We start from the raw sequence: 26,308 nt of genomic DNA on the forward strand, positions 1-26,308 counted from the left end.
CAAATTAGACCAACAGGAGATATAGAATGATTACAAAGAAGACCAGTGTAAATTTTTGCTTTTTTGTCTGACTTATGGGTGTGTGTGACAGATTTGCTGGTAAAGTAGAAGTGGCAGATGACTGAAGAAGATGCCAACCATCACACAAAAACCACTTACTAAGTTTCAAGCACCACTGTAAAATGAGAAATCTAGGGATATACTACAACTTCCCGTATTTCCACCCTGAAGGAACTGCAAAGGCAAGTTTAGACTAACTGTTGTGGGAACATTTAAGTAAAGCTCTATATGCAAAATGAAGTGGAAGAAACCCTAATATGTGTGCAGTGGGAAATACCCTTTGCCATGCAATTCTCTGTGGTTTATAGAATATGAATGTAGACAAAGAATGTAAAGGTATTTTGAGAATCTTCTATCAGTTTGTCTGTGATTCATTTGTTTATCAATTAAGTAACAAACAATAAATAAGTTTAGAAGATTCATTCACCTACACTACTAACAAAAATTTCTTTCACAAACAGATGTTGATTAATAAGAGCCTATAAACATGTACAATGTGATTATGGGATTTGAATGAGAAGGTATTGCTATGATTTTACACAAAAATCATGTTAATTATGTTTGCAATCAGTGGATACCATGCCATTTAACCCAAGAAAAGAAGTCAGAGTGTTAGATGCATTGTCAGAAAATACTTGTTAAACTTGATAACAGCACATAAAAAATCTATATTCAGTGCTATAATGAAACAAAAACAGGCTGTGCTAATTGATTAAGGAGCAAAAGCAGCAGTATTGCATCTGTATCATCACTGGCAGTGCCCATTTAACAAAGTAATAACAAAGTAATCTAAATATAATCTCCAGTAGGGATACATCTGTATGGAATATTCTTGGTGATGATAATTATGCAAAACATGCGCATCACTTCTTGGTAATGTAAATTTCCATTTGTTATTCATCTGTCTGTATTTCTACTTAGTAAGACAGCTTAAACTATTGTGTCTTGTAGCTTTATGTTTTTGTCTATATCTCTCATATTTATTCTGCTATGTGAAGTACATACCAACATCACCATTTCTCATCATACACTGTCTTACCATAATTTTAACTAACTTGCCCTATATCATCATGTGCTTTACTGTACAAAATGTATGATCTGCAAGACTAATAAATAATAATAATAGTAGTAGGAATAGTAGATGGAGAAAAATGAATGATGTGTACTTTTATTCACTGCGAAATTTCATATTACCATAATCAGAGTCAAATAAGGAATCAATCTAGAAAACTTTCCCAGTTAAAATCCTTATAACATTGTATTATATAAATTTTGATGAAAGCTTCACAAGAATGTACTGTTACACACTTCTGAAGAAGAGTTCTTTGCTAACTGAAGATCAGGTAGGTTGTACACGCAACTGAGTTTCTGAAATGGTGAGATGCACTATCAAAGCTAGCAGTCTTCCAAAACATCAAATATGTATATATGCTAATAATAGTGGTACCTGTGTGTGAAATATAAATTAATATAAAGCACAAAAAATATAAAATACGAAACTTGAAAGAAAAGTAATTTTATCCTTACTTCTCACTGTCCCACTTTGCTCCTTCTAGAAACAGGCCAGATATGCGGACGCCATCAGAATGAGATTCATCTACATCTGACTGTGGTGTAAGTGAACAATCAATTGACAACTTATTGAATGGAATGTCATTTTTACATGAATAATTCCATGTCAGCGTAGTGAGAAAGCGATGTGTAGAAAACAGTGCTGACATCCAGAAAACTTTTGGTGGCCCATCATTGTACCATTTCTGAAATACACCGCAGTCAGTATTAGTTATTAAAATAACATTTTATTTTCAATGCAAAATGCTTCTTCTTAATTTGTTCATCACATTACATAGTACCCTTCATGAAAGAGAACCTTGAGGAAGGTACACTATGGAAAAGTGTAAATAGATAATGAACATCAAGTGTTTGAAATGGCATAAATAATTAATAGTTGTGAAACTGATATAAACTGTTTGTGTTTAAGGGAGCATATACGAAAAAAAAAAACACTGTCATGTGTTACAATCAATGTGTTCCTGTAGTCTTTGGCCTGAAAGCTTGTTTTGTGCAGCTCTTCACACAAGTCTTTCCTATACAAGTCTCTTTATCTTTGCATAACTATTGCAATTCCTACAACTTTTACCCTCCACAAATTCTGTCATTACCAAATTAACTATTTCCTGGTGCTTCAGGATGTATCCTATAAAACTAACACATCTTTTAGTCAAGATGTGCTGTAATTTCCTTTTCCACCCCAATTTGATTCAATGCTCATTTTTTATCCAATCTACCTCTATAGTCCTTATCATTCCTCTGTGGTACTGTATTTCAAAATTGTCTGTTGTATTCCAGTTTGTACTGTTTATCATCTGCGTTTCACTTCTATATAAGGGTGCATTCAAAAAGTATTAGAGCAGTTTTGCTAATAGTTTAGTTTGTATTAGATGTTAATTTATTTTTCTTTTTCAGAAAAGCTTTTCTTGCTATTGTCAGGTTCCATTTCATGTCCTCTTTGCTCTGACTATGGTTAGTTGTTTTTGTGGCCAAACAGCAAAACTTATCTATTACTTTAGTGTTCCAGTTACTGATTTATTTCCCTCGGCATCACTCAGTGTAATTTTACTACACTTCTGTATCACTGTTCCGCTTTTTTTGATGTTCATTTTATAACCGCTTTTTCCTTTCAACTGTTTTTCTGAGTCATTTTCCATTTCTAACAGAATTACTGTTTCATAAGCATACACTTCAAAATTTTTATTTCTTCTCCAAAAATTTTCTTTTCCAAAAGTCTTCTTTGTGTCTATTAAATTTTTCTCTACTATCATATTAAAAAAACAATTGGACGAGTTAAAATTTCGTTCCATTCTCAATTGCTTCCTTTCTGTCATGTTTTTCAGCTGTTACAAATTCAGTTTGGTTTCTGTACAAGTTAACAACTCCTTACCTGTAATTTACTACATATAACATCATAATTTCGAAGAGTGTATCCAGTCAACACTGTCAAAAGTGTTTTCCAACCCCAAGCATTTGGCATGTTGCACCACTGTAGACTGTTAATGAAGCTATGTGCACACTGAATAGGTTCTCAGAAATGTTAGTGGCTCAAAGACTTCTTAAGTAATAGAACCCAGTATACTGTCCTCGACAACAAGCGTTCATTAGATACAAGAGTATCATCAGGGGGGTCCCAGGAAAGTGTGATAGGACTACTATTGTTTGCTACATACATAAATGATCTGGCAGACAGGGTGGGCAACAATCTGTGGTTGTTTGCCAGTGACACTATGGTGTATGGGAAGGTATCAAAGTTGATTGACTGTAGGAGGATACAAGACGACTTAGACAAAATTTCTAGTTTGTGTGATGAATGGCAGCTAGCTCTAAATGTATAAAAATGTAAGTTAATGCAGGTGAGTAGGAAAAACAAACCCATAATATATTGATACAGTGATATTAGTGTCATGCTTGACATAGTCACATCATTTAAATATGTGGGCATATTGTTGCAAAGTGATGTGAACAAGCATGTGAGGATTGTGGTGTGGAAGGCAAATGGCCAGCTTCACTTTATTGGGAGTATTTGAGATAAGTGTGGTTCATCTGCAAAGAAGACAGCATACAAGACACCAGTGAGACCTATTCTTGAGTACTGCTTAAGTGTTTGGGACACACACCAGGTTGGATTAAAGGAAGACATTTAAACAGTGGGCTACTAGCTTGTTACCAACAGCTTTTAAAAACATGCAACTATTATGGAGATGCTTTGGGAAGTCAAATGGGAACCCATGGAGGGAAGGTCACATTTTTTCAAGGAACACTGTTGAGAAAATTTGGAGAACCAGTACTTGAAGCAGAACAATTCTACTGCCGTCAACATTATGTTCCATGTAAGGATCATGAAGATAAGATATGAGAAATTAGGGCTAATGCTGAGGCATATAGACAGTCTTTTTTCCCTTGTTCTATTTTTGAATGGGACAGGAAACTGGTACAGGTTACCACCGCCACATACTGTACTATGACCTGTGGAGAATGGATGTACATGCAGGTTCTACAAAATATATAAATATAGGTTTCCTTCTTTTAAATCTTCTAAGATACATAACTGTATTAGTACAGCCTTGTGTGTTCATACATTTGTCCTGGACCCTAACTGATCTTCCCTCAGGTCAGCTTCTACCAATTTTCCACTCTTCCATAAATGATTTACGTTGGTACACTGTCCAGTCATATTAATGTGACCACCTGTCAAAAGCATGAATAACACATTTTGCAGTGTGCATCACTGTGAGACAAGCAAGAATACAGATACTGAGGTTTTGGATGGTACTGGCAGGGATGTGGAGCCATGCTAATTCCATTGCTGTGGCCAGTTGTGCTGTTTCTTGGTCGAGGATCTATGGTGTACACAGCCCAAAAGAGATGGTCCACATATTCTCATTTGGGTTCAATCTAGAAGTTTGTTGGCCAGAGAACCACAGTAAGCTCAACATGGTGCTCTTGGAACTGCAAACATACACTGCAGGCTATGTGACATGTTGCATTGTCCTGCTAGTAGATCCATCATGCCATAGAAAAACAAATTGCAAGGAGGGGTGAATTTGGTCCCCAAGGATAGATACATTCTTGCCTTGATCCAATGTGCCTTCCAGAATGATAAAATCATCCAGTGAATGCAACAAAAACATTCCCCAGACCACGACACTCTATCCTCTGGCCAGGTCTCTTCTGACAATTGTTTCTTTCACATGTTACATGCCAATGGCCATCTGACTGATGGAACATAAAACATGATTTATCTGAAGAGACCATTTGTCACCAGCCTATGGATGTCCAGTCACGTCACTGATCTGAAATTTCCAGCCAATGAACAGCAGTCAGGATGGGTGCATGAACAATATGCCTGTTGAGGAGGTGTAAAAGCGAGGGAGGTAGTATGCTGTCTGGGCATGGGCTGAATTCTCTGTCGAAGATGAGGCCTGTGGACAACAGCACGGACAGGTCCTGGTATAGATACAACAACTGTTTATTAGTTCTTCACTAATTAATACAGTTCATACACTCATCTGATGGTGCTTCATTCTCTGGCATGGCCCAGAGTGTCCTTGCAATATTCTGGAATCACAGCTGTAGACGTTGACGCATGGCAGGTGTCAAGCATGTACTACTTGGGAGACATAGTGCTGCACTAGTGTCTCCAGTATCTGAGGTGAGCTGAGGCAGTGAGATGTGGCCGCTCTGCGGTCAAGGCCATCAACCTGGTCTCCTCTAATGCGGAAGGTGATGTCATTCCAGCAGCACTGTGTTGGCAGTGCCTGGAGTCAAAGTCTGAACTGATGGTGAGGAACACAGGTGGGTAGATAGTGCAGTGTTGCCTGCCCAGGCTGGGCGGATAGGCACAGATCCCTCCTTCATGGACCGTTAGAGGCAGAATTCCCAGCGAGGATCCCCGGCTGACACACACCAGGTGCCTAGTATGGCCCTGCTGTGGCAAATGTGACGTACTCAGTTGGACCAGTGTGTGAATGCTGGTTCCTGGTGCTGAAGTCACGGGAAGGTTGCATTTGTGGGACATATGAATCATCTGGAACAGTACAATGATTAGGGTCTGGCATAATTATCAGTGACATGGAAGTCAGTTGAGGTAGCATGGCTTCTTGAGGGCTGTCCGAGGGCCTTGACACCTAGGACAGTGTCACAGAAGTCTTGCTGCTGCTGAGAGATGCTGATCATGCAGGAGTGATGGCCTGATTTTGGTGTTTGTGGACTGGTACTATGCCAGACAATCATGCAGTTCAGTGACTAGAATCTGTTGTCTGGCTGTGGCCTCATTGCAGTTCTGAGCTCTGACTTCTGCTCCAAGTTCTCCTGTAACTTTCTCCTATTATGTTCTACTTCCCTGTGTGTTGAAATTTTACTGAAATAAAATAACTAGATAATTTACACTTTTACAATTTGTATTTGCTTCTCCTCTCACAGTATCACGTGGTACACTACTTGTCTGTCTTCATTAGCACTATCTTCACCGTCTCATCACCTCTGAGATGAAATGTTCTCATTTGCACACTGGTTACATTAGTTCACCTTCAGTCCTATTAGCAGCTACAGCTATGTCATTCCTCTCGTGGGGGGATAACGGGAATCAGGGAGGTGTCCTAACCTTTTTATTTTCTGCATGTTTAATACACATGTCCCACATTTGCTTATTAGTTACATTACATTCAGCTATAGTACAAAGTACATAGACAATAGACCCATTATCCAGGACAAACATTAAAAAAAACACATACATTAAGACCTGTACAATTCTCTTTCCTTTAATTATACTGCTACTTTATCATTGTGACCCAGCAAATAATCAAATCTAACCTAGGTGGAACAAAATGACCCATGCCAACAGAATGATTTTTGCACTGCCGTATTGCTTAGCAATACTGGCCTGTGTGAACTTTGTGGTTTGCACACTGTCCTTTTGTGCTACATTCTTATACTTTAGCAATTTGGAAAACTTTATTTATAATAGTTGGAGATCTATGGTAACATTGCTTTGGTTGTGGCTTCAAGACACCATGGCCTGGGAATCTTTCTGAACTCACATCCTTACAATACATCAATAAAAGTACGTTATACCCCATTATAGTTAATTCTAACTCACATGTCCATTACTTCACAAAAAATCTCAACAGCTCCACAAACAAGTAATGAAGTGGCCTCACTTCAAGAGCTCTCCAAATTCACTGACCCAGCTAAGGTAGTATAATGGATGCATCTGTGCTGTACACAAACTTAACATTTTCCCAGCCTCAGGCACTATATCAGCCTCACCTGTGTCATAGAATAAAAAATCCCTTTAATTCCTTAATATGCACATCTCTTCCAACATTGGGTAGATTGTTCCACTATGTCACTTTTTCATGAACATTGCTTCTTGAGGTGCCAGGTGCAGTTTAACTGATGACATCATGGCCAATGACATATCTCACATCTGTGTGGAATCTCAGCACTTCGGCAGTTTTGAGACAATAAACGCATGATGTGAAATAAATGAAAACTAACCAAATAATAGCACTGTGACTCTTTAATCTGGTCCTAATCCATCAGCACTGTACCATGGCTTCATCCTATCTTAATGACCTATGTAGCTAACTGCTTTCCTTGCGCATCACTTTCTCCTGATTACATCTCCTAATACTCCTGACTTAGCCATGAACTTGAGTCTTACATTATGCCTATCTCTAAATACTAGTGTACATGCTACTCCTATCATCTTTCCTCATCATAAAATATTTACTCTATATAATTCTATATTTACAGCAATAATTCTTATGCCTCTTCTGGCTTAACCTAAAAAAATCACTGTTGTTTACAGGGTACCCAAAGTTTTCCATACCTCAGCCAGGCACAGTTTCTGCACTGGATGGCATAATGTCCTTTTTTATGACAAGCCCAATATACTACAGGAGGTAGATCAGTGCACCCGGCAGAGTGCCCTGGTAAATTGCTCTGGGTGCATATTTCTGGAGTTAATGGTTAAGCCCTCGGTCCTTTACTGAACACCAAAGTGGTATCTGGCTCCAACATTATGAAAAAAGTAGTGATAGGACAAATCAAAAGATGTAGGGAATCCAATGAGTGAATGTAAAAAGTTTTGTGTCACTACTTACATCTCATACTGTCCCACCTTCCTGCGATCTCTGTCTTCCATCTGACAACTTCCCTGTCCCCTTCAGAAAGCTGCTGCTATAAACTATGGCACTGACTGCTGTCTTTAAAGCTGTTCATCTTCATCTACATCTGCATCTACATCTACATCTACATGGATACTCTGCAAATCACATTCAAGTGCCTGGCAGAGAGTTCATCAAACCACCTTCACAATTCTCTATTATTCCAATCTCATATAGCGCATGGAAAGAATAAACACCTATATCTTTCTGTACAAGCTCTGATTTTCCTTATTTTATTGTGGTGATCATTCCTCCTTATGTAGGTCGTTGTCAACAAAATATTTTTGCATTCGGAGGAGAAGGTTGGTGATTGGAATTTCGCGAGAAGATTCCTTTGCAAAGAAAAATGCCTTTCTTTTAATGATTTCCAGCCCAAATCCTGTATCATTTCTGTGACACTCTCTCCCATATTTCACAATAATACGTAATCTGCTGCCTTTCTTTGAACTTTTTTGATGTACTCCATCAGTCCTAACTGGTAAGGATCCCACACTGCACAGAAGTATTCTAAAAGAGGTCAGCCAAGCGTAGTGTAGGCAGTCTCCTTATATTTGGTTAGCCTTCCCCACAACATTTTCTCTGTGTTCCTTCCAAATTAAGTTGTCTGTAATTGTAATACCTAGGAATTTAGTTGAATTTACAGCTTCTAGATTAGACTGATTTATCGTGTAACCGAAGTTGAATGAATTCCTTTTAGTACTCATGTGGATGACCTCACTCTTTTTGCTATTGGGGGTCAACTGCCACTTTTCGCACCATTCAGATATCTTTCCCAAATCCTTTTGCAGTTCGTTTTGATCTTCTGATGACTTTATTAGACGATAAACGAGAGCGTCATATGCAAACAACTGAAGACGGCTGCTCAGATTGTCTCCAAAATTGTTTATATAGATAAGGAACAGCAAAGGGCCTATAACACTTCCTTGTGAAATGTCAGAACTCACTTCTGTTTTACTCAATGACTTTCCGTCAATTACTACGAACTGTGACCTCTCTGACAGGAACTCACAAATCCAGTCACATAACTGAGATGATATTCCATAAGCACGCAATTTCACTATGAGACGCTTGTGTGGTACAGTGTCAAAAGCCTTCTGGAAATCCAGGAATATGGAATTGATCTGAAATACCTCGTCAATAGCACTCAACATTTCATGTGAATAAAGAGCTAGTCGTGTTTCACAGGAATGATGTTTTCTAAACCCATGTTGACTGTGTGTCAATAGACCGTTTTCTTCAAGGTAATTCATAATTTTCAAATGTAATATATGTTCTAAAATCCTGCTGCATATTGTCGTTAATGATATGGGATTGTAATTTAGTGGAATACTACCTTTCTTGAATATTGGTGTGACCTGTGCAACTTTCCAGTCTTTGGGTATGGATCTTTCATTGATCGAACAGTTGTATATGATTGTTAAGTATGGAGCTTCTACATCAGCATACTTGGAAAGGAACCTAATTGGTATACAGTCTGGACCAGAAGACTTGCTTTTATTAAGTGATTTAAGTTGCTTCACTACTCCAAGGATATTTGGCTCTGAGCACTATGGGACTTAACTTCTGAGATCATCTGTCCCCTAGAACTTAGAACTACTTAAACTTAACTAACCTAAGGGCATCACACATATCCATGCTCGAGGCAGGATTCGAACCTGTGACCATAGCGGTTGTACGGTTCCAGACTGAAGTGCCTAGAACCACTCGGCCACTCTGACTGGCTAAGTGCTCAAATGTGTCTGAAATCTCATGGGACTTAACTGCTTAGGTCATCAGTCCTTAAGCTTACACACTACTTAACCTAAATTATCCCAAGGACAAACAGACACAACCATGCCCGAGGGAAGACTTGAAACTCCGCCGGGACCATCTGCACAGTCCATGACAGCAGTGCCTTAGACCACTCGGAAAATCCCACGCTGTGAGGATATTTACTTCTAAGTTACTCATGTTGTCAGCTGTTGTCAATTCAAGTTCTGGAATATTTACTTCGTCTTCTTTTGTGAAGGCATTTTGGAAGGCTGTGTTTAGTAACTCTGCTTTGGCAGCACATTCTTCGATAATATCTCCATTGCTATCGTGCAGAGAAGGCATTGATTGTTTCTTGCCACTAACATACTTCATATATAACCAGAATCTCTTTGGATTTTCTGCCACATTTTGCGACAAACTTTTGTTGTGGAAACTGTTATAGGCATCTTACATTGAAGTCCGTGCTAAATTTTGTGCTTCTGTAAAAGATCGCAAATTTTGGGGATTTTGCATCTGTTTGAATTTGGCATATTTGTTTTGTTGTTTCTGCAACGGTGTTCTAACCCATTTTGTGTACCAAGGAGGATCAGCTCCATCGTTTGTTAATTTATTTGGTATAAATCTCTCAATTGCTGCTGATACTATTTCTTTGAATTTAAGCCACATGTGGTCTACACTTATATTATTAATTTGAAATGAGTGGAGATTGTCTCTCTGGAAGGCGACAAGTGAATTTTTATCTGCTTTTTTGAATAGATATATTTTTCGCTTATTTTTCGAGGATTTGGGGATTGCAATGTTCAATCTCGCTATGACAACTATGTGTTCACTAAACCCCGAATCAGTTTTGATGCTTGTTATTAACTCAGGATTATTTGTTGCTAAGAGGTCAAGTGTGTTTTTACAACCATTCACTATTTGCGTGGGCTCATGAACTAACTGCTTGAAATTATTTTCAGAGAATGCATTTAGCACAATTTCAGATGATATTTTATGCATACCTCCAGAATTAAACATTTATTTCGCCAACATATCGAGGGTAAATTAAAGTCACCAGCAACTATTATTGTATGAGTTGGGTACGTGTTTGAAATCAAACTTACATTTTCTTTGAACATTTCAGCAACTAAATCATCTGAATTGGAAAGTCGATGAAAGGATCCAATTATTATTTTATTCCGGTTGCCAACAATGACCTCTGCCCATACTAACTCACAGGAAGTTTCTACTTCAATTTGGCGACAAGATAAACTACTTCTGACAGCAACAAACATGCCACTGCCAACCGTGTTTAGCCCTTCCTTTCGGAACACTGTTAGGTTCTTCTCAAAAATTTTGGCTGAGTTTACCAGTATATCCAGCTTTAGCCAGCTTTCAGTACCTATAATGATTTGAGCATCAGTGCTTTCCATTAGCGCTTGGAGCTCTGGTACTTTCCCAACACAGCTATGACAATTTACTACTGTTATACCAATGGTTCCTGTATCTACGTTCTTACTGTGCTCAACCTGTACCCTTTGTGAATGAAGCCCCTCTTGTCTTTTCCCGAGACCCTCTAACCTAAAAAACCGCCCAGTCCATGCCACACAGCCTCTGGTACCCATGTAGCTGCCTCCTGCATATAGTAGACACCTGACGTATTCAGCGGAACCTGAAACCCAAACACTCTTTGGCTCTAGTCAAGGAATCTGCAGCCTACATCGTTGCAGAACCATCTGAGCCTCTGATTCAGACCCTCCACTCGGCTCTGCGATTGCCTGGATCTTGCAGGCCGAGTGGCTTCCTCTGAAACTTCATGTCCATCTTCAACAGTTCGTCTGACACCAACGTAAAGAGTGTAAATGCAAAGGAGGTTGGCTCTCTGGGCATGGGTTGTGTTCTGTGTCAAAGATGGGGGATGTAGAAACAGCAGAGGCAGGCTGTAGTAAAGATACAACAACTCTTTACTACTGACTGGTTTGATGTGACCCACCACGAATTCCTTTCCTGTGCTAACCTCTTCATCTAAGAGTACCTACGTCCTCAATTATTTGCTTGACATATTCCAATCTCTGTCTTCCTCTACAGTTTTTGCCCTCTACAGCTCCCTCTAGTACCATGGAAGTCATTCCCTCATGTCTTAGCAGATGTCCTATCATCCTGTCCCTTCTCCTTATCAGTGTTTTCCACATATTCCTTTCCTCTCCGATTCTGCGTAGAACCTCCTCATTCCTTACCTTATCAGTCCACCTAATTTTCAACATTCGTCTATAGCACCACATCTCAAATGCTTCGATTCTCTTCTGTTCCAGTTTTCCCACAGTCCATGTTTCACTACCATACAATGCTGTACTCCAGACATACATCCTCAGAAATTTCTTCCTCAAATTAAGGCTGGTATTTGATATTAGTAGACTTCTCTTGGCCAGAAATGCCTTTTTTGCCATAGCGAGTCTGCTTTTGATGTCCTCTTTGCTCCGTCCGTCATTGGTTATTTTACTGCCTAGGTAGCAGAATTCTTTAACTTCATTGACTTCGTGACCATCAATCCTTATGTTAAGTTTCTCACTGTTCTCATTTCTACTACTTCTCATTACCTTCGTCTTTCTCCGATTTACTCTCAAACCATACTGTGTACTCATTAGACTGTTCACTCCGTTCAGCAGATCATTTAATTCTTCTTCACTTTCACTCAGGATAGCAATGTGATCAGCGAATTGTGTCATTGATATCCTTTCACCTTGTATTTTAATTCCACTCCTGAACCTTTTTTATTTCCATCATTGCTTCCTCGATGTACAGATTGAAGAGTAGGGGAAAAAGGCTACAGCCTTGTCTTACTCCCTTCTTAATACGAGCACTTCGTTCTTGATCGTCCACTCTTATTATTCCCTCTTGGTTGTTGTACATATTGTATATGACCCGTCTCTCCCTATAGCTTACCCCTTCTTTTTTCAGAATCTTGAACAGCTTGCACCATTTTATATTGTCGAACGCTTTTTCCAGATTGACAAATCCTATGAACGCGTCTTGATTTTTCTTTAGCCTTGCTTCCACTATTAGCCGTAACGTCACACTTGCCTCTCTCGTGCCTTTATGTTTCCTAAAGCCAAACTGATCGTCACCTAGTGCATTCTCAATTTTCTTCTCCATTCTTCTGTATATTATTCTTGTAAGCAGCTTCGATGCATGAGCTGTTAAGCTGATTGTGCGATAATTCTTGCACTTGTCAGCTCTTGCCGTCTTCGGAATTGTGTGGATGATGCTTTTCCGAAAGTCAGATGGTATGTCGCCAGACTCATATATTCTACACACCAACGTGAATAGTCGTTTTGTTGCCACTTCCCCTAATGATTTTAGAAATTCTGATGGAATGTTATCTATCCCTTCTGCCTTATTTGACCGTAAGTCCTCCAAAGCTCTTTTAAATTCTGATTCTAATACTGGATCCCCTATCTCTTCTAAATCGACTCCTGTTTCTTCTTCTATCACATCAGGCAAATTTTCACCCTCATAGAGGCTTTCAATGTATTCTTTCCACCTATCTGCTCTCTCCTCTGCATTTAACTCTTTATAAGTTCTTTACAAATTCATGCAATTCAGACACTATTATGATGGTGCTCCATTCCCTGGCACTGTTCAGATTCCATCGTAACATCCTGAATATGTAGTTTCAGATGCTAATGCATGGGAGGCAGCATGCATTTGCTGCTTGGGAGACTGAGCACTGTGCTAGCATGTCCAGTATTTGAAGCAAGCTGAGGTGGCAAAATGCAGCTCTGTGTGGTCACGAGCAGCCATCAAGTCTTCTCTAATGTGGGAGGTCATATCGTTCCAGTGGCACAGCAATGCTGGTGGCCAGATCTGAAGTCTCAACCGATGGTGAGGAGCAGGGATGGGCAAATGGTGCTGTGTTGCCTGCCTTGGCTGGGCAGACAGACAGAGGTCCCTCCTTCACAGACTGGTGGCGGCAGAGTTCACAGCAAGGATGCCCTCAAACACACAGCAGGCGCCAGATGTCAACCTGATGTGCCAAACATGACGTACTCAGCTTGGCCAGCATTTAAATGCTGCTTCCCAGCACTGAATTCACGGAAGGGCTGCATTTGTTGGCATCATTGAACCATGTGGAACAAGGAAATGCCTAGGGTCTGGCGTAATCGTCAATGACACAGAAGGCAGTCCAGCCAGTGTGCCTTCTTGAAGGCTAGCCTAGGGCACTGACACACAGGACAGTGTCACTGAAATCTTGGTGCGTCTGAGAGACGCTGATCAAGCAGGAGCAATGGCCAGCTGTGGCCAATGTCCATGGCTTGTGCCCTGATTTCAGCTCTTGAGATCTGACATGGGAGCTGATAGCGCAGTTCAATGACCGGCATCTGCTGTCTGGCTGCAGTCTTGTATTAGGTCCGGGCTCTGACTTCTGTAGTTTTCTCCCATACAGAGGCTCATATGCAGCAATGTTTGCTGAACAGTTATTGAGGAGACACTGTTGGCAGCACCTTTGTTCATCTGGGTGGTCAGTTGCTCAGCAGTTCCTTGTCTGTTCATCTGTACATATCTCTGCAGCCGTTGTTCATCCCTGTCATCTGTGGTCCATGGTGCATTACAGTTGTATCGGCATTGGGTTTGGATAATGCCATTTTCCCAGGCAAGGTACACTTGAATCACAGTGGTACACAAACAATTTAGAGATGTAGCCATTTCAAAAATGCTTCCACACTTGGGCTGAAGGCCAATGATCATGCCCTTTTGGACATCACTAAATTTCTCTGTTTCTGCATTATGGCAATGACTGCATGTTTTCCGTGTCAAATCAATGAACTGTATAAACCTTCCACTGCAAGTGGTGCCACCTGACTGGTTATTGCACATTGTTGCCAACATAGGTGGTGGTCAAATAATGTGACTGGACTATGTGTTTAAATTAATGGTTCAAAAATACTAATGCTTGTCAGAACATGCCTCCTTTGGTATTTGGAGTTTTATACTCTTCTTCAAGTGTGAAGTTATTTCATCTGTCTCATGTATGATACACATAATGTGGAACAGTTTTGGCATAATTGATTATACTAAGGATCCTCATTAATAATTCTATGTACACTCAAGACAGCTTATTGTGAAATACATCTTGCTGTCCTCTATCAATTTCTTCTCATAGTTTCGCATCCCTAACTCATATTCAGCCATTTCCTCTTTTCTTTCCATGATATTTTCTTAAGTTTGTTTCTTTTGTATATTCTTCTATATGTTCCTTCTACCTTACAACTTTCTCTTCTTGGTTCAGTGCTGGTTTGCCATCTTAGCACTTGATATTCATAAAACTGTGTCCCTTTTCTCAAGGGTTTCCTTAATTTCTCTATGTATAGCATCTATTATTCCCAATGTCATGCGTGTTTCTTCCATGCAGCTGAAAATAAGTGTTTTTTCCCTTTTTCCATATGATGGTTGTGGCCATGGGAATGAGCATTCAGGTGTCTGTGTGATTGTGGGAATGTTCATATTATTTCTAGAAAAGTGGTTAATGCTCAAAAGCTGCTGGTATTTCTGATTTACGTTACATGTTTCTGTGCTCTATGCATCAAACCAGTATAGGTGAGTGGTGGCCTTTCCATTATTTTGCATATTAACTAACAAAACATGTGTTTGACTATTGAGAATAGCCTCCCACAAACCAGGAACCATGCACTAATAGGGTGGCCTGCATGTCTCACAAATATGGATAGTTCTACTGTAGATAGTTAAAGGGGCAAGAGTTTGGCCTTATAACATTATCCAACTTAGCTATCGTAGCTTTACTGTATGGTTAAACAATGACGGAATAATCTTGGGAAAAATATCCTGAAGGTAAAACAGTCTCCCATTATTTCCTTCTCCTCCAACCATTCTTGCTTCTCCATTTTGCACTTTCTGTCAATCTCATTTCTTTTTGATAGATAGTTGCTCTTCTACTGTCTTTGCTACCTCTTCTCTACCCATTCATCTTTTGCTTCATTTGTTTCCCCATTTCAATTAGTCATTCTCTAATGATCCCTTGGAAACTTTAGCCTATGGTTCTTTCAATTTATCTATGTTCCATTTCCTTAATTTCTTACCTTTTCACTGTTTCTTCAGTTTTAATTGTATCCATAATGGATAAATTCTAGTCAAAGTCCACATTTGCACTTGGGAATGCTTTGCAGTTTAAAGTCTTTTCCATATCCTACCATTATATAATCTGTCTGAAACCTTCATGTGCCTACACATCCAAAACACAATCTTCTTTCATGAAATTTAAACAAACATTTCGTGCAGCTTCCCCTTTTGCTTCTTTCCATCAGTCAATGTTCTCCTTTTTTCCTTCTTTTCCTTTTCTTGCTAATGCTTTTCAGTCAGCTATCATGATTAAATTTTCATGTTCCTTAGTATATTAAATAATTTCTTTTATTTCATCATACATTACTTTGTATCTCTTCATCATCTGTGGACATTGTTGGCGTATAAATATGGGCAATTGTGGTGGATCAAGTTTTTTTTTTTTTATCATGGCTATGACAAATTATTCAGTAAGTTGATGAGATAGTTCATGGATGAATGGCTGTATCTAACAGGCACTATATTTTGGCAAGCAGCCATGTCACCATCATATCACCATCAGGTGCACTGATGAACTGAGTGCTTAGGGCCTGTTGTGACATGCCCAACCTCTCCCCTCCCCCTGTCTTCCCACCAATCAGCCACTCTCCCCTCCTCCCAGCAACACAGTGTTCTATCCTCAGTTCCTGCCCAGGGACACAAGCTAGTGGAATTTCTGCTGCTGCTCTACCTTCCCTCAAAGTCAGTTCATGTGAGATATCTCCTTCATCTTCTTAATTGGACTAATACTAAAATCTCAATAGCTTCTTTAATGACACAGTCTGAGAAGTGTCAGGACCTTAGTATTATTGTAACCCATTCCATGTAATTGTGACAGACAATGTTCTGCAACTGTCGATGTGTTAGGATAGTTAGGCTACTGCAGTCTGGTATGGTGTCAAGTGTTCTTGCAACTACCTTCAACAGTAAGCACTGTCTGACCTATATATGTCTTGCCACATTGGAAGTAATGGAATATTGCCTGTCAGAATTAAATTGAACAGATTACAACCATACTAAGTTTCTGACACAGACATCAGACTTCTGAGACTTTGTCATTAAAGAATCTATCAAGATTTCATCAATCATGATAGTGGCTACATTATTAGTAAGTCTTGAGAACTCACTTAGTCTGATTAAGACAAGGAAGGAGGTGTTGCACAACAAACTTACTTTGGCATGAGGCAGAGCAATAGCAAAGGTGTCCTCAGCATGTATCACTGGGTTTTAATGGAGGATGGTGCAACATGTACACTGGAGAAAGGGATGAGGTGATGTTTGGCATGAACCACCCTTGATAGAAGTTCACCTACATTTCTGTTTTCTAGTTCATTAGTAGTCTTACTCCTGCAACATCCTTGTTTCATTTCATATTGGAACTTGTTCTTCCTGCCATCAAACTCTGTAATCTCCCACTACATCTAACTTCAAACAATCAGTTTCACTGTACATGTTTACTAATTTACCTATGCAAATATTCCCAACTAGTCCCAACCTGAAGATCCAAATGGGAGAGTATTTTACCTTCAGAATATTTTATCCAAGATTATGCCATCATTGTTTAACCATACAATAAAGCTACCATAGCTAAGTTGGCTCTGGCCTCTCCACAGGCACCATACTCTTCTGATATGTGTGAGGTTCATGGTTTGTGGGGGGCCATACTGAGTAGCCAATCACAAATACTGTTAGTTAAATAAAACTAAAGTTCATACATAAAGAAAGGGAAAGGCAGCCATTCACCTATAGTGAATGAATGTAGGGAGCATAGAAATACATAACAGAGGTTGTGAGCACTAGCTCTTTTTCTAGCAATGGTATGCACATTCGTGCACACAACCATACAGACACCAAAACACATGCTCCTATGACCACAGCCATCATATGGAATAATAAAAAAATCTTGTTTTCAATTCCACAGTTCAAACTCCAATAATTCTTAGGTAGATTACAACATCAATTTACACCCCAAATTTTATTAAAACCACAGATTATGGTATTTAGACGGCAAAAATTTTCTTGTCTTTTAGTCAGAAGTAGTAGAAGCAGTTATGTTTGTAAGGTTCATTCCTACACACTAGTTTTAATCCTGCCAGGCATATCAACAGGTGATGCCATACTAATGACATGTGTCATTAACTATTATGTTGACATCTGTTGGAGTTTTCGTGAGTAGCATCTCCAGCCACCATGTCACATGAGCTCAAAAGCCAGCTGATTTAAGGCCAAGTGGACACAGGATATCTTTTCTGCTCACCAACTATGTGTTCTTTTCCAAGGTCAACTGGAGTATTGAAGATGACTCTGCACTACACAAGTTGTTCTTTAGATTATTCATGTTATGACTGATCTGCTTGTGATCTGAGTATAGGGATGTACATGTACTGCTACTGAGTTCTACTTCAGTGAACTTTGTTACCATTCCATATTTGGTTACATGATTCATTTCAGTCTCCACCACCACCATAATTCAAACTGAATCCACCCTGACTGTTTTCATTTGTAATCCAAATAGTTTACACACTCAGCAGCTTTTAGGAACTATGTGTCATTTATCCTGTGTTTCAATGTATTCAGCAAAGTTAGTAAATAAGTTTTACACTCTAAATAGGAGACTACAATTTTTTTTATGAAAGCCAGTGACAAACAGCACTGACATATCTCTAACTAAACTACTGTGGCGAAGCCTGCTGTAAGTTTGTTAGGCAATGCACATGCACCAGAACAGTACAAGGGTGGGGAGGGGAGGGGAGGAGAGGGGAGGGGAGGGATCAGGTGTGAGGAGATTTATCTTATTATTTTACAGTGCTACTGCACTAACAAAAATAAACTACAAATATCATCTTAAAAATATTTTGAAGATAACAATAAATTAACTTTTCTATAAAAAACAAAGAAGCAATGGAGAAACCCACTAATTTAGAATGAATTTTTCACTCTTCGGTGGAGTGTGTGCTGATACAAAACTTCCTGGCAGATTACAACTGTATGCTGGACTGGGACTCAAACCTGAGACCTTTGCTTCCACAGGCAACTGCTCTGTGGACAGAGCTATCCGAGCATCTTTTGAGGTGTGCTCACAGTTTAAATCCTTCCAGTACATCTCCTGCCTTCCAAACTTCACCTGCATAACTCATGGGACTATCAATCTTGAAAGAAACAATACTGAGGAGATCTGGATTAGCCATAGCCTGGAGGTATTGTTTCCAGCATGAATTTTTCACTTTGTAAAAGAGCGTGCAATCATAGGAGCCTTCCTGACAGATTATAACTATGTGCCAGCCTGACAATGTTTAACAGGCCTTATGAGAGAACATAAACATAGGGAAATGACATGAATTAAAAGAATACTCACATTTTCAACCTGTAACTGAAGAACAGAGGAGAGAGCCACCGTGAATCTGTTAGGTAATACACCATCACATATTTACGATTAAAGTGAAATTTCACTAATTTTAGTCAGGATAGGAAGAGGCACAGGCAAAAATGCATAATAATAGGGAGAAGGGTTGGGTACAAAGCATGTGGAGAAATACCTTTATTCACTTAGATGCCATTCCACTGACAAAGTCACTGTACAATAAATTAACTTAGGGACAAAGCAGCAATGTAGAAAGACAATGTTCAATAGGTCTTATGAGAGAACTTCTATTCCAGAATAGATAAGTGCAGGGCAATGGCATAGTGGCTTTATGCCCCCCTCCTTGCCTACTCTTCCCCTACTCTGACATTCAGCTTACATATATTGGTGGATTACTGAACAGATACACAGTCAATCTTACCTCTGTTCTTTAGTTGTAGCTTTACACTGTTAGCATTCTTTTAGAGGTAACTGCTTGTTATTTCCCTTCCTTTATGTAACCTGCTATAAACACTCTTTTATAATCCATGTTAAACATTACAGATATTTTCCACCTCTTGTTTGTTTTTATAAACATATATTTTTAAACTGGATCATTATACTGGATTTTAGTTAGTGCAGTAGCACTATAAGTCAATAAAGCCTTTAATTCCCCATACATGATACTTCCTAACTCCTTCTTCCCAATCTTGTGCATGTGTATTACATAACTGACTTTCAGTGGGTCTTTCCTATGCAGTTTCATTATAGAAATGTCAATCATTGATGCTACTAGCTTTCATTTGTAGGAGACAGTGTTGGTTTGTGCCCACCTAAACATGTTCTGTCTTTCTTTTCTCCTATTACCACCAGCTCTCACTTAAATCACATGATTTAATGGTGTACTCTTATTTGCACACTTTTAACTGTAACTTTTAATTGTTCATAAAAGGATTCATTGCTATTGTTTTTACATTTGTCTCTGATACTTCCTCTATTAATAATTTATCCATTGACTTTAAATGCAAAATCTCATCATCACTGCCTCTGTGACACCTAGCAGTATGTAATGACATAGACTAGTCCTTGTAATGACAGTCTAAACGAGTTGACTCCTGTTGTAAGTCATGTAAAGCGTAAACTGAGTTGCCAATGAATGTATGTGAGTATGTGTTAATATGTCATCTACAAGTAGTGCTTGTACTTTCCTGACAACTGAAATGTTTTTTGGCAGATGTTTGAATGATGTACTATGGCTAAAACACTAAAAATAAATAAATTTCTAACAAGTAGACTGTTGTTATTAACAACTAAATAAAGCAGTGAAAAAAGACAAGCTCAGCATTCACATAAAGCATGCAGACCTCCAGCATGAATCTGTGTGGGAACTCAAACACTTTATTTTTATTTACAAATTGTCTATTACTTTATATGTCAAATTATGTTTACAATTACACCACCATCAGTAAAGTAAAAGATGTATACATTTCCTCCAGAGTTTAAGAACATAAGATGCTAAGTGAGAAATAAATCATATGAGTCTTACCATTATATATTGAAATCTTTTGGAGAAATCAGCAATATAAGCCCCCAACATTTTGGTACTTGGATATGATACCTTCCACCAAGAGGCAGGTATCTTGTTTTTCAGTATGGAAGATACTGAGTCTTCTATTTCAGGGGAGATAATAATTTCTTGGCCTTTCATTGTTCTGATTATTGTTTCTAGCGTAATTCTAATTGTCTTGAGAAGTTTGTTATATTTATCAATTTCCAGTACGAGAACATTATTCAAGCTTTCCTTCTGTGAGAGTGGATACTTTTTTCTTGCAGCTTTTTCATCAAACTCTTTCTCTGGAAGCTGTGAAACAATTGATAATTATATTTTAAGGTTCCTTTGCACTGCTAATGACACATAAAAAATCTATTAATGTTTTTGAATAACCTAAAAAAGTATGTTGATTTTTGCCTAGGGCTGTATATGATTCATTCAATATACTAATATTAAATAGATTCTGAAACTAATAATTTTATGTGGGAGTCTAATCTTTTGCTTGGTCTGTGACAATTTTCATTGTCGTACTTCTTTATTATGATAGCAATGTGGTATAATTCAAGAAACTTGAAACAACTACAAATAATGTCACTAACGGTATGAAGTTAATTAACATTTTTTCTTATCTTGCAAATAAATTAATAGGGCATGCAGAATTCCTTTGAGATACAAATTTCTTTTAGCCAGCATAGCTCATGGTAAAAGCAACAGAAACATTAGTTTCTCTGCAAACTAATATTACAAACACTGTAATAAATGAAGCGGTATTTAGTCTCCCACTGTCCTCTTTAATCTGCACTGATAAAAAATCAGGTTTAGAACTACAATTATTCTGATCTCCATTTTTGCATAACATATTTGAAGCTTTGTTCAAAATAATGGAAGTATAGTAAGTTTGAGTTGCAAAAGACACACAAACATGTTCTTATTCCTTTTTTGTTTATCTAGTTTATCTTATTGAATAATATTAAAAAACACTTAGTTTTCCATTTTGTTTGCAATTACATCATTACCTAGTAAGGAATAAAACAATAACAACATGGAGGATGTCCATACCAATACAATGGAAAAAGTACAAAAAGTACATAGAGCCTCCTCTCTTGCAGGACCCCTGTGTCATTAGTTTAGTGTTTGCTTAAATATTATTGTAGTATAATGTCATTTATGTCATTTAGTTGAAACAATGAGCAAGACCACCAAAAACTTTAGCAGCATTCAATACTGATTATTAACATAAACAGTACTGCACTTTGCTGATCTCGAAGCTGTGTTTTGGATGTGTTCCACAACTTACCAATTAGATGTATCAGTAAATAATATTTATCAGAATATCAGGCATCATTTAGTGTCTCAGTAATATTCTTAGCACTATATGCAAGAATTCGAATGAGTAAAACGTGTACTTATTTACAAATATGTGAAAGATGACATCTCCAAATACAGTTATTAACATGCTGATTTGGTGTAAATCCAATCAGTAGTGCTAAGATATTTGTTAACAATGTTGGCATTCTATTAACTTGGTATAGTGTTGAAGACTGTCATCCAAGTACATGTGGTACTAAAGGCACAGACAATGAACTTGTGAAATATTAGTGTTTTTCAGATTTAAAATCAGCTACACTGCACACTGAGAAGGAGAACACTGTTCTCATGCATGTGCAGAAACACTGTTGGGTCTTTCTATGTCAAATTGTCTAATCTCAGAACATTTTCCTGCCCGACCATCAAGAATTTCTGGTGGCTTTGAGCTTTTATATGCCAGGCATTAATTTGCTGAAAGAAATTAAATTTGTTCATCTGTTACAACTTCGCGTGATCCCTTAAGAATAATAATGAAAAGAATTTTATGAGTGACATTCAGCCAGCAAGTTTTAGGCAAAATCTCACAAAAAAATAAGTGCCAGAAAAAATTTCAAAGATTGCCTCTTATATCTCAGGGACTAAAGGTATGATGAATGTAAAACTTGGCCTGTAGTAACCTAACAACAGAATGTTTTCAAATTAAAGTTTCATTTATGTACTACTTTCCAAATACTGAATAAGTAAGTTGAAGATTTTCTAAAAAGGTAAAAAATCTTGCATTTTCGACCTGAGTTTGCAAAAAAGTATCTTCTATAAAACTCTCCAAACTGGGCTCATTAGAAAAACATTGGTGTGAACCACTAGATAAAGTGTATTTGATTATCCAATGCAGGCTAAGTATGCTGGATAACTGTAATCAAAGTTGGCATGCAAACGGTGACACGGAAAAAATGTGTAGTAAACATTGGATTCTTATGTCGTACAGTAAAAGCATGCTGAACATGAAACTTAATATGGAATATCTTGGTAGCTCATGGATGTGAAATACAAAATTTCATTCACCTGCTATTTTCCAATAATCTACAAATTTGATGGAAAAATTATGTTTTTTGTGAAACTGTGAAAGTATGGTTTATTTGTTACTTCTTTTACAAATGCTGTTTTCTATTAAAGCTTCATTCAAAACAACATGTCTTAGCCCACTTCCCCCCCCAGAACAGTGTGTTTAATTCACAATATGGGCTGACTATGCTGCATAAACTGAGGCAAAATAGCCAAAAATATTGTGTTGTAAAAAAAGTTTTAACTTTGGCTTCTTATATCATGGTGAACATGAGGCTTTGGACACAATAACTAAACAAAAAAGGTTTTCCAATATAAAATGTCATTCACATATTGCTTTCTAAATTTCTACCGAATGAGTTAAAACTTGATTTTTTAAAAAAAGTATTTACATTCAATATGCCTTTGGAAAATTTGTTTTCCATAATCAGTTTCAAACTAATGACAACTGGAAAGAGCATGTTTTCAAGCATCCACAAAAATTTTCTGATGTGCACTAACAATAGCTGAAAATTATGGACACATTTGAGGGAATGTACAATGGCAAAAGACTACATTGCAGCAACCTGTTCATTTATTTATTTTTAGTTCTGTAAAACATACAATTTGTACAGTAAAGCATCTACATCTACATGGATACTCTGTAAATCACATTTAAGTGCTTGGCAGAGGGTTCATCGACCCACCTTCACAATTCCCTATTATTCCTATCTCGTATAGTGCGTGGAAAGAATGAACACCTATATCTTTTCATATGAGTTCTGATTTCCCTTATTTTATCATGGTCGTCATTCCTCCAAAGGAGGTCGGTGTCAACAAAATATTTTCGCATTCGGAGGAGAAAGTTGGTGATTGGAATTTCGTGAGAAGGTTCCGTCGTAACAAAAAATGCCTTTCTTTTAATAATTTCCAGCCCAAATCCTGTATCATTTCTGTGACACTCTCTCCCATATTTTGTATTAATGCAAAATGTGCTGCCCTTCTTTGAACTTTTTCGATGTACTCTAACAGTCCTATCTGGTAAGGATTCCACACTCCACAGCAGTATTCTAAAAGAGGATGGACAAGCGTAGTGTAGGCAGTCTCCTTAGTAGATCTGTTACATTTTCTAAGTGTCCTTCCAATAAAACGCAATCTTTGGTTAGCCTTCCCCACAACATTTTCTCTGTGTTCTTTCCAATTTAAGTTGCTCATAATTGTAATACCTAAGTGTTTAGTTGAATTTATGGCTTTTAGATTAGAGTGATTTATCATGTAAACAAAGTTTAATGAGTTCTTTTTAGAACTCATGTGGATAACCTCACACCTTTTGCTGTTTAGTGTCAACTGCCACTTTTCAGACTATTCAGACATCTTTTCTAAATCCTTTTGCAGTTTTTTTTTATCTTCTGATGACTTAATTAGTTGATAAACGCCAGCGTCATCCGCAAACAACCGAAGACAGCTGCTCAGATTGTCTCCAAAATTGGTTATATAGATAAGGAACAGCAAAGGGCCAATAACACTACCTTGGGGAACACCAGAATTCACTTCTGTTTTACTCAATGACTTTCCATCAATTACTACGAACTGTGACCTCTCTGACAGGAACTCAAATCCAGTCACATAACTGAGATGATATTCCATAAGCATGCAATTTCACTATGAGCCGCTTGTGTGGTACAGTGCCAAAAGCCTTCCGGAACTCCAGGAATACGGAATCAATCTGAAATACATTGTCAATAACACTCAGCACTTCATGTGAATAAAGAGCTAGTCGTGTTTCACAGGAACGATGTTTTCTAAACCCATGTAGACTATGTGTCAATAGCATGTTGCCTTGAAGGTAATTCATGATGTTTGAACACAATAATATTCTAAAATCCTGCTGCATATTGTCGTTAATGATATGGGCCTGTAATTTAGTGGATTACTCCTAAAACCCTTCTAGAATATTGGTGTGACCTGTGCAGCTTTCCAGTCTTTGGGTACGGATCTTTCGTCGAGTGAACAGTTGTATATGATTGTTAATTATGGAACTAATGCATCAGCATACTCAGAAAGGAACCTAATTGGTATACAGTCTGGACCAGAAGACTTCCTTTTATTAAGTGATTTGAGTTGCTTCACTACTCCGAGGATATTTACTTTTACGTTACTCCTGTTGGCAGCTGTTCTCGATTCGAATTCTGGAATATTTACTTCATCTTCTTTTGTAAAGTCATTTCGGAAGGCTGTGTTTAGTAACTCTTCTTTGGCAGCACTGTCTTCGATAGTATCTCCATTGTTGTCGTCCAGAGAAGGCATTGATTGTTTCTTGCTGCTAACATACTTCACATACGACCGGAATGATATAGGAAGGTCAATTAAAAATTATGGTAAGATGGTGTATGATGAGAGATGTTGGTGGTGCATACTTCACACAGCAGAATAAGTATAAGAGATATAGACAAAACCATAAAGCTTTAAGGTACAATAGCTCAAATTATCTTACTAAGTAGAAATACATACAAATGAATAACAAATGAAAATGTACATAACTAAGAAATAATCCATATGTTCTGCGTAGTTATCATTATCAATAATATTCCATAATGATGGGTCCTTAATGGAGGTTATAATTATAATACCAAATTTTGTTCATGTATTGCTCACATGGATAAAAATTACATGCCATACATTATAGTTAAAACAGAACCCAGCTTGTTAAAAGTAATTAAAATTTTGCTTCAAGAACTTCATGTACAGAATAGAAACACTGACTTAGTAATATTTCCTTTTAATTTAATTCTCATTAATTTCTGATCTTTTCTTGTTTCAAAGTTTGATGGGAGTGGCTGTATATTTTAATGCCCATATGCTTACCTTCATTAGCATATAATTTTGTGTCATGAGCTATGATTTGTAATTGGGTTTTATTTCTAGTGTCATATGTGTGGCAGTCTACATTTCTGTGAAGCGATTCCAAGTGCTGTACCATCTGAGCTTCGTTGCACATGGTTTCTATTTTTAAATTGACAAGTAATATCTCACTAAATGGTGTTGGCTCATGGTGATATTGTCACTTTAAAGAATATGAACTGGTAACCCCATCACCAAAGGGTCATGCAGTACCAGCCACAAGGGGATTTCTTCACCCAGGTTCCTGATCCTGTAACTTGGTTTATTAAATTTAGGTTATTAAAAACTGTTAGCTAGTTGTTCAAGATGGTGCTCATGGTTTCACAATTGTAACTTATTATGTCAACAAGGACATGTCACAAACTGTTCATCGTTGCAACATTTCAGATCAGCTGCAACATAATATGGTATCTGTACAAATGTTTGTTTGAAAGTTGATCTACTTTTTAACGACTAAAACAAAGATAACTGAAATATGTTATTTGAGTGATGTCTCTGCTCAACAATATGAAAATTTTAAGAGTTGTCTCAACATTG

At 37.8% G+C, this 26,308-nt stretch overlaps 1 protein-coding gene across 1 annotated transcript in view; it reads right to left on the minus strand.

Moving 5' to 3' along the window:
- Positions 1–1,388: 1,388 nt before the first annotated feature.
- Positions 1,389–26,308, minus strand: part of LOC126267675 (dynein axonemal heavy chain 12-like) — a 51,420-nt gene continuing 26,500 nt past the window's right edge. Inside the window, exons 3-5 of the mRNA XM_049972975.1 lie at positions 20,516–20,830; positions 1,595–1,817; positions 1,389–1,507 (exon numbers count right to left, since the gene is read on the minus strand). Of these exons, the coding sequence (XP_049828932.1) occupies positions 1,389–1,507; positions 1,595–1,817; positions 20,516–20,830 (657 nt within the window). The remainder of the gene's footprint in view (positions 1,508–1,594; positions 1,818–20,515; positions 20,831–26,308) is intronic.

Source organism: Schistocerca gregaria, chromosome 4, assembly GCF_023897955.1.
Source record: "Schistocerca gregaria isolate iqSchGreg1 chromosome 4, iqSchGreg1.2, whole genome shotgun sequence".
Lineage (NCBI taxonomy): Eukaryota > Metazoa > Arthropoda > Insecta > Orthoptera > Acrididae > Schistocerca > Schistocerca gregaria.